This window comes from Trachymyrmex septentrionalis, unplaced genomic scaffold (genome assembly GCF_001594115.1).
Source record: "Trachymyrmex septentrionalis isolate Tsep2-gDNA-1 unplaced genomic scaffold, Tsep1.0 scaffold7, whole genome shotgun sequence".
Classification (NCBI taxonomy): Eukaryota; Metazoa; Arthropoda; class Insecta; order Hymenoptera; family Formicidae; genus Trachymyrmex; species Trachymyrmex septentrionalis.
The window spans coordinates 4,130,772-4,140,735 of record NW_017305884.1 but is presented as its reverse complement, the minus strand read 5'-3'; the positions used below and the strand labels follow the sequence as shown (position 1 = coordinate 4,140,735).

The 9,964-nt window shown below is 28.5% G+C and overlaps 1 protein-coding gene across 1 annotated transcript; it reads left to right on the top strand.

Annotated features, from left to right (window-relative positions):
- The first annotated feature begins 4,289 nt into the window (after positions 1-4,289).
- Positions 4,290-9,961, top strand: LOC108753416 (aminopeptidase N-like). The gene is made up of 10 exons (XM_018494957.1): positions 4,290-4,792; positions 5,444-5,599; positions 5,692-6,329; positions 7,377-7,458; positions 7,625-8,294; positions 8,495-8,679; positions 8,944-9,114; positions 9,182-9,328; positions 9,616-9,691; positions 9,812-9,961. The coding sequence occupies exons 1-10, from the start codon at positions 4,290-4,292 to the stop codon at positions 9,959-9,961; spliced, it is 2,778 nt and encodes a 925-aa protein (XP_018350459.1).
- The last annotated feature ends 3 nt before the right edge of the window (positions 9,962-9,964 follow it).

The following is a 9,964-nucleotide window of genomic DNA, read 5'->3' as shown; positions in this document are numbered from 1 at the left end:
TAGGGAAAGATATATATATAAAAAGGAGAGAATGATAGAAAGACCTTTGAACATTGTCTGGCATAATTAAAAATTTAAAAAGCTGACGTCAAAGGAAACTTTACGTTAAACAGGCGTAATTACAGCTGTTTGTTATGTAAAAAAATTAAATTATATGTTTAATAAAAAAAAATAATAATTTTCTTAAAACTATGAATTAATTTAAATTTTTATTTAGCAATAATAAATTGCTAATTAACATCGAATTATTCTTCAGGAAATAATTTTGTATAAACTGGCTGTTAATAGAAAGTAGGTTTACAGTAGGTAGTTAATAAAAGAGATGAGCACTTTTAATAGCATTTGATCTTAAAATTATTTTATTAATATATCAAAAGAACATACGGAGAATAATTTCTGTTTATTAAATAAATATATAATAAAAAAACAATTATTAATATTTATGAAAAGTTTGCTTGCGGTATTCAACAAAAAATGCAACGAAAAAATATAATTAATCTTTACAGAAATGTTCATTTTATTATTGGTTTTTACAAGATCGAATATCATCCAGATATGTCACTCTTAACTGGTCCTTCAGTATTTTCTGATAAATAAGGGTATTCATCGCAAATGATTATTTATTGGTAAATGATGAAACGTCTAGATCGACTTTCGATGCAGTCAATGAAAACATCAATATCGCTCTAGAGTTCTAAGGAGATGATAAAAAAAAAATGATAGCAAGCGTTCTTGAAGCAAACCAAAAAAATTGAGTTTTATATTATTTCTGATCTTTCTACAGCGATTGTTGATTGAGTCTTGTTTATTCTAATTAGTACTACCATTTATTCTTTTCATAAACTTTATTTTATACTAAATGTTACCACGATAAAACTTATTTATTGTTTGTCACAATTTTTGAGATAATAACTTTTTGGAATACTATCATGATAAAACTATGCATAATATTTAGACATGCTTAAGAACTGATAGTATTATAAATATGTAAACTATTCAATAAATACAGTGTCTTAAACAAATACGATCAAAAGTAATATGTTCGCGTGTAGTTCTTTTTGTTTCGTAAATACCGTTTTTGTACTTAAAATATTAAAATTATAAACTGTAAAAGAACTATAAAATAAAAATTTTTATTATGGATACAGTTAGTTTATAGATTTTTGAACAATCAAATTGTTATGTCTGTATTGGCGCAGTTTTCGATGGAAGTCAAAAACGATCAAGCAAACATAATTCTATTTGCATGGTCTATATTTGCGTTTCTCCGGCGCGTGAAAATGCGTATATTCTATGAAATGGAGGCCGAACAAAATGGAAGAAACAAGAAATATTGCTATTTGTTTTAATTTTAAAGAAAGGACTAAATTTATTTCTAATCTAAGTATTTGTATGAGAATATTAAAAAATTATAATACACATTTCTATTTTGTTGCAAAGCAAAGTAGACTTTTATTGATTTTTGGATGTAGAAATATTTGAACGGTAATTATCTGACGCTTGTAATTAGATAACAATTCGCAGAATTTAAAGCTCTTTAAATACCTGGTTGTCTCAGAGCGTTTTCTTCATAAGCTACAAATATATTACATTTTGCTTCGTGAGATATCGGATAAGAATGATAAAATTTATTATCTAATGATAACTCGACTCTTATCAGTGAGTTCAATGAGCATTATACTTCAAGAAGTGTTTATTTTCGAATTTTTAAATCGTGCTTTTATCAATTCAGAATTTTCTTTATAAAACATGGCTTGCATGAATAACATTGCTATAATATTCTACAAAATGTTATCAGATATTCTATTTTAATTTCATCGTGTTGCTTCATAAAATGTTTGAAGTATTATAAAAATATTTTTTAGGTATAATTATAATTAATATTTATTTAGATATATTTATAACTAATATTTATCTAGACACATTTGTAACTAATATTTATTTTAGACGACAAATGTTCTAATAATCATCGTAATTATTGCTAAAACGTATTATATTATATGTATATAAGAACATTGCAAAGTGACATTTTTCATCCTATTAATTTAAAACAATTGAAGCATACTGACATGAAGAAACCACATTATGCACTTGCACATCATCGATGCAATTTCAAAGTACTCTAATTCTCGAGAGGCGAATTTGCAAAGGAGAAAATTATGCAAACACATACGCAGTCCACTGTTTTATCGAAGACTGGAATATCCCTAACAAACTTTCCCAGGGATTGTTCCTCAACGCTTCAGGATTGTCACAAGGTGCCTATCTGGTTGGTACTGGAACTTTAAGCTTGCCATCGAGTATAATGGCATTCGAGCTTCTTCATTATGCAGGCCAATCATGACTGCAACTTCCTTCAAGTCATCCGCCGTGTCAGCCTTTCAATTATACATATACGCGCTCTCTATTTAACGCAGTTTATAGTGTATTCCTACTACTTATAGTTGCTGTGGTGTTTCGTATTAAAAACTAACTGCAAGTATTGTAACAATGCTTAATAACTTTTTAAAATTAAAAAATGCAAAAATAAAAATATTATGAGAATGGTGAAACATCGATTTATTGATTAAATAGGTAATTATTTTGTAGGATTTGTTATAATCTTACGGATTGAAAAATGTACGATAAAATATAAGACAGCAATCTCTCTCTCTCTCTCTCTCTTTCTCTCTCTCTCTCTCTCTCTCTCTCTCTCTCTCTCTCTTTCTCTCTATCTCTCTCTCTCATAATTGTTTATTTTACATAGAATAAAACAATTTAGATAGAATAAAACAATTTTTCTACATAATCTCATTAATACTAAGAAAATTTATTAAAATTTAACAATAAACATTATTTGAAAAAAATTGTTTTTTTATTTTAAAAGTATAAAAGTAAATCTTATAATATATATGTAAAAAATGTCCATTAAATTTTTTCTCTTTCTTTTTCTATGAAAATATGAATTTATCTCATATGGTGCGTAAATTTTTCAATTCTCTTTATTCTTGTTTTTAAAGCAAAATGAATGATTATGTAAAGATTATATCACATCGAGAGAGACCAGTATTTAATATGTTAATTTAATGCTTATAATTATCAAGATATTTACTAAAAAATAATACTTCTGTCGACAAGAGGTATAATCAAATATTAGTGCTAGTTTTATAGGAAAGGATCTGTCTCCTTTGTTCTACAAAGTAAGTATTTGCAAAAAAACAAATAAGTTTAATTTATTAGAATATTGTTATATCTTCTTAATTAATTTTAGTTTTATCAAGCGCTGCAGAATATTTTACTTTTTTTTTTAATGTTCCCCGTAAATAAGTTATAAGTAGAGATCTATCTAGAATCATAACTAGAGATTAAACTTACAGTATCGTTTAGGTTTCCAATATCAAGATGTATAGAACGTAGGTAAACCTCAACGCAGCCTAAAGGCAAGACATGTAGCCTACGGCAATTATATGCAAATCTCAGCAAGTTGTGCCTAAAACCTCAACACTGTCACCAACTAGCAGCCACCATTTCGATCAAACAAAGAATGATACGAGTAATACCCATCAATAAATCGACAAATAAAACGATAAGTCTAATTCAAATAGTATAATGCGAATATTAAAGGCAGAAATTAAAAGAAACGGTATCAGATTTATAATAGATTTTTCAGATAAAAATCGAGAATTCCATTTGATAAGAAACGGAAATAATTTCTGGATTACTTTCTTGATATAGACAATATATCTGATACATACTATATACTTTATACAGTTTATAGATAATTATTTGATATAGATAAATTTTCTTCTTTCGTATTTTTTATTTTATACATTGCTATACTAATATGAAGTCAATATTAACATTTAATAATATTATAGATAGCGTAAGTATATTCAACTGTGTTCTCACTGAGATTTGTTATCGTTATTGTCAGAGACACAAATATTATCTCATTACACGTCTAATCAAATTTGACGATGATCTACTTACGGTAGAAAGAGACTGTTAATAATAAATAATATGACAACTACGCAATAATTCCGAATAGCATATAGTCTTAAGACGGCGATGCATCGTAAACATTGCTGATTGTTGTGTTGTGCAAGTTATTAAAACTATCATTTGTGGCAGTATCAGCAGAAACTAGTATTCTAGATCCACGCCAATGTGACCGTACGTGCGCGTGTGTGTGCATGTGTCATTTTTTATCTTATTGTCAAGTATATACACATATGTATAAGGTGATACCTTTTCACGAACTTTACACGAAAGAAATTAATTAAGAAGATTGCTAAAAATCGATTGAGCAAATGTATTCTGACATTATCATATCTAATCACTTTCCATTTTTCTTGCTTATATTAATTATTTTTTTCGCTTTAAATCTAACGTGTGCACATGATAACGACGGCACAAATAAAAATGAAAATTCGAATCATATTTCTGCACGGTATCGATTACCCAAGGAAATTGTTCCTATATCCTATGATTTATCGATCTATACACACCCGATTGACGTGGATTATGATGGTCACGTACGGATCATCTTACAAGTGCTCGAAAAAACAAATTTCATCGTGCTACACACGGATGCATTAAAAATACAAACAAATGCATCTTTGTTTGATAGATCGGGCAGGTTGACTCGGATCTTGCGTTACACCCATGACGAAGATACACAAATGCTTACGATTAAACTCGAGCGCGCACTAGACCTTGCGAAATACACGTTAGAAGTATCCTTCAAAGGACGTATCGCAAATGATGTATTCGGCTTTTATGCAAGTCTATACGAAGTTGATGGAAGGCTGAGGTAATATTCTAAGATAAAAAGTTATACAAAGTGTTCAAAAATTCGCGAATCAATATATTATAGCAAGAAAGTTTTCAAAAAAAGAATAAGTTATAAAAATATTTATTATTTTTTTCGAGCGGTAGTTTTTAAAACTTAAAGATTAAATACTGACCACTTATAGATTACTGTGTTATAATATTAGTGATGATGCTTGACTCACAAATAATTTAACGTAATGCTTGTCCAATTTTAAACCTCTGTATCTAAAAAATTACTGTTTTGAACGATAAATGACAAATACTTTTATGACTTATTTTTTCAAGAATTTTTTTGCTGTAATAACTTTGATTCGCGAATTTTAAGACATATTGTATGTGTCATATTTTAAAGCTGCTACAGGGCAAGTAGTCAAAATAAAATCTGAATGTACTGAGAACTTTATGTCAGGATATGCTGAGCATGAAACATTTCTTAAGATTTTTTAAAATTATACACACATGTTTATTGTATAATATATAATCTCCTATACTTTAATTATAATTTTGTTGCTTAATCAATAAAAAGTTAGAAAGCAGTTATTTAAAGATCTGTTTATAATAATGAGAACACTCTTCACTTATTGTAATTTACATTTATTGTAATTTATTTTACACTGTTATATTTTTTTAGACGAATTAGTGTAACACAATTTTCGCCTACATACGCACGTCGTGCGTTCCCTTGTATGGACGAGCCTTATTTAAAAGCGGAATTTCATTTGCATATTGGCCATCATAAGGATCAAAAGGCGACGAGTAATACTCCAGTGGAATTTATACGAATAAAGTTAGTATATAATTTTTCCAATCTTATCAAACTAAAAACATATACAAAGATATTTATAAATCAAAAGCAAATGGTTATGAAAATTATTATAGAAATGATACGTATTATGTGACCACATTCCGCCGTACACCACGAATGCCCACGTACTTAGTAGGATGGGCAGTACACAACTTTGTCCCGGAACAATCACAAATTTCGGGAGATTTCAAGATGTGGACAAGAGACTCCATGAAGTTTCATGGATCGATGGCCTTGAATCGCGGTTGGGCAGTCTATTCGGCGTTACAGACGTGGTTATTAGTAAAAAGCCCGCTCGTGAAGGTCGATCAATTTGCGATACCGGATTTTAATTTCAATGCGATGGAGAATTGGGGCCTTATCACTTATAGAGAATCTGTAGTGTTGCATGAGGATGGAACTCCGACAAGAAAAGTAATAAACGGACTGTTAGTGATGGCTCACGAGTACGCTCACAGTTGGTTCGGTAATCTGGTGACACCCGTATTCTGGGATGTTGTCTGGTTGAAGGAGGGCTTTGCCACGTATTTCCAATATTTTGGCGTGTCCTTAGCAGAGCCGGATTTGAGAATGATGAATATATTTGTAGTAGATTGTTTACAACCGATACTGCTCGCAGATTCCGACAATCATACACGCACATTAAATGGTCAAGAGATCGGGGATCGTAACAGTATTATGACTTTGTTTGATTTTGTCTCTTATGAGAAAGGTATAGTACATTACGTATGGAACACTTATTAACATATTTTATATTACGTAAAGATGGTATTTACATTGAGAGATGTTTAATAAAAGAATAATTATTTTTAAATCTTTTAAATAATAATTTTTAATTTAAGTAATTTATAATTATTTTCAAATAAAACAAAATAAAAAGATGTACAAATTTTGCCATATATATTTTATACATATAGTATATGTGATTGATTTTCACCTTTGATCGCTTATGAGTGCTGCGCTACTTATTTCTTACATAATCCGTTAATCGTATCACTGTAAGCATGTGTAACAATCTTGCAAAGATAGATAGGATTATCTTTCGATCATGTGATTTAGATCTTCAGAAATGATTATTTATTTAAATCATACAATATCTAGAATTAATCACTGACGGATTTAATTTTCAACATTCTTATCTTTAATATTGTGTATTGTTCTTTTTTTATATTAACAATTTTGTAAGAATTACAATTAATTGTTCACATTTCTGCTACATTTTTGAAATTTTAATTAGAAGAAATCGTTAAAACTTATGTCTTTTTTTGTTAGTCTAGAGTTTACGTTACACTCAATTATGTAAAGCTAATTATGTTGTCTGAATAGAATTGTATTTAAATATTAATTTATTAGTATTAATATTAGTAATTTTAATAATATTAATATAATATTAATATAATATTAATGTAATATTAATATAAGCGCACAATGCATGCAAGACATTTTCTTCTTGCTTTACTTTAGCTTTTAATCTTTTAAATAATTTTTAATAACAGTAAATAATAGTATTTTTACATAATTATAATTATCTAAGATGCTAAACTTATAACAATTAATTCTATAAAATTAATTCTATAAAACTTATTAAGATTAATTCTATAAAAAATAGAAAAAATCATTGAAGTTATATATTGATTATAATTTATGTGTTTTTATTCAAATTTATAAAACACAGAAATTCGGTTTCTTAAATATTGACATAAAACTCATCATAATATATTAGAATGGATTGTAATACATTGTGTCATATCGTTTTCAGGTGCCTCTGTAATTCGCATGATCAGTCATACCATCGGAAGCACAACATTCCAATTAGGATTACAAAATTATTTGCGTGAGTTGTAGGTATCTGTATTACATGTGCAGAACGTTTCTAAATTCCTATCGATATTTTTTTTTAACAATATTATCGTTGTAATATATGTAATTATCTTATTTTTTTAAAGTAATAATAATTTTGGTTTTTGTAACACTGTTTTTATCATAAAAATTTATTTTTATTATTAGGTCATTTGAAGCAGCCACTCCATTCGACTTGTATCGACACTTGCAAGCTGCATCAAATATAACAAGGCAATTGTACAAAGGCATATCTATAAAAGACGTCGTAGAATCCTGGGCAAATCAGCCAGGATATCCCTTAGTGATCATTACAAGAAACTACAAGACGAAGGCTCTCTTTGCCTCGCAAGAACGATTTTATCTAAACCGTCAAGCAGCACAAACAAATTCCGAAAAATCGAGTTGGTGGATACCATTAACCTACGTTACCGAAGAATCGAATTCCACATTTAATCGAACTACTACGGCTGTCTGGTTGAAACCACAGGCCAAGAGCATGCTAATCAGCTCTGTAAAACCAAACTTGTGGGTGATTTTTAACGTTCAGCAAGTTGGATATTATAGAGTCACTTATGACGAAAATAACTGGAAAATGCTTATTCGCTACTTGAAGTTGAAGAATTTCCAAAAAATACATGTGATAAATAGGGCTGCACTTCTAGATGATGCTTTTAATTTAGCAAGAGCCGGTTACTTGAATTATTCCATTCCATTTGATCTCGCGACGTATCTTACTCGTGAAACCGAATACGAACCGTGGGTCGCTGCGGTAAATAACTTCAATTTTCTCAATCATATTTTAGCTTGCTCACCGCGAGTACAACGTCTCTTTCAGGTAAGGTTATTCTTCTATATAAGTACCAAATTAATTTCAAAATGTAACTTATTAATTATTTAAAAAAGATATGTCACAAATAAAAATTCTAATAATATTAAGAAGTTTTCTTATCATTACTAACGATTAAACTATAAAATTTGATGATATCCTTTTCAATTTCTTAATATTCTTTTATAACATTTTAATATAATTTGCAGAACTATGCAAATAACTTACTTAAACCAATGTCTAGTCTATTAAGCTTTATGGAAAATCTCATGGACAGTTCAATAAAGAAAATGCTTCGCGAATTGATTTTATCTACTGCTTGCTCGGTTAATAATATGCACTGCCTAAAGAAATCAAACAATTTGTTTAAAGCGTGGATTCTATCTGAGAAAAGGTATGATCAACTACCAGCGAAATTCTAAAATCAATACAACTATATATATATATATATTTGCAATATTAATATTTTAAATTAAAGTTTAAATATATTCAAATATTAGGAGATAATCTTATCAACTATTTCATTTATGTTTCTAATATGTACTTTATCTTTTGGTAAATATTTTTGTGAAGCTTATCTTTGAAAAAGATAACTAATTAATTAACACAATATATTATACATTTATATATTTTCATGATATATTTTATGTATATGCAGTAAAATATCAGCAAATCTCAAGAGCTTCGTGTATTGCGTGGGTATTCGAGCAGGTGATGATAATGATTGGCATACTGTTTGGAACAGGTTTCTACGCACTGACTTACATGCAGAACAAGAACTCTTGTTGAGTGCACTCGGGTGTACTAAAACTCCTCATTTAATCGACAGGTGGATTAAGAAATGGATCATACAGATAAACGCATTTACAATCAAATACTAAATTGTCAGCTTTCAGATTTCTCAATATGTCTATAATGTATGGACACAAACTTCGCAAACAATATAGAATGACAATAATCAATGCCGTTTTGAATGGCAATCCCGAAAATGTTAATTACGCCATTGATTTTATTCATCATAATTTGCCCATGATTCTTAAATCGTATGTATTATGCCAATGTATTATCCCAATCAAAACTTGTTATTTAAGAGAAAGATAATACTGTCATTTATTACGTTTTCGTTGTAACGGGAAATATAGAAAAGTTTTATCGAAAAATAGAGTTTTACGAAAAAAATGTTAACTCGATGTAAACTCGATTAACCTTTTGTTTTATTTTTTATTAATTAAATGTGACTAAAAAAACATAATAGTTTAGTTATTTATTTGCAATAGATTCTTATATTTACAAAACAAATCTTATAATATTTTATCTTACACTTTTACAGAAGAGGAATAGATTTCTTAACCAAAATGCTCACTGCTGTAGGCAATAAAATTATTATGGAAACTCAATTAAACAAGGTATAGTTTGTATACGTATTATAATTTAATATATCACTTCTCTTATATTCTAATTATATACAGAATAATTTAAAACTTATTATATTAGGTAAGTAACATAAAATGTTTATAATATTATAGCTTCGTTCATTTATTGATGAGAACATTGAAAATCTAGGATCAGCGTTGAATTCAGCAAAAAGAGCCATAAGTGTTTCTACTTCATCTTTAGCATGGATCGATAAATTTTTACCTGCAATTGAAAAAGTATTGTTAACTCTAGTTATTTAAAGA

Coding starts and splice junctions, on each gene's coding strand:
- LOC108753416 (XM_018494957.1), top strand. CDS start 4,290: ATGTATTCTGACATTATCATATCTAATCACTTTCCATTTTTCTTGCTT. Junction 4,793..5,443: donor GAAGTTGATGGAAGGCTGAG/GTAATATTCTAA, acceptor ATATTTTTTTAG/ACGAATTAGTGTAACACAAT. Junction 8,295..8,494: donor GAGTACAACGTCTCTTTCAG/GTAAGGTTATTC, acceptor TATAATTTGCAG/AACTATGCAAATAACTTACT.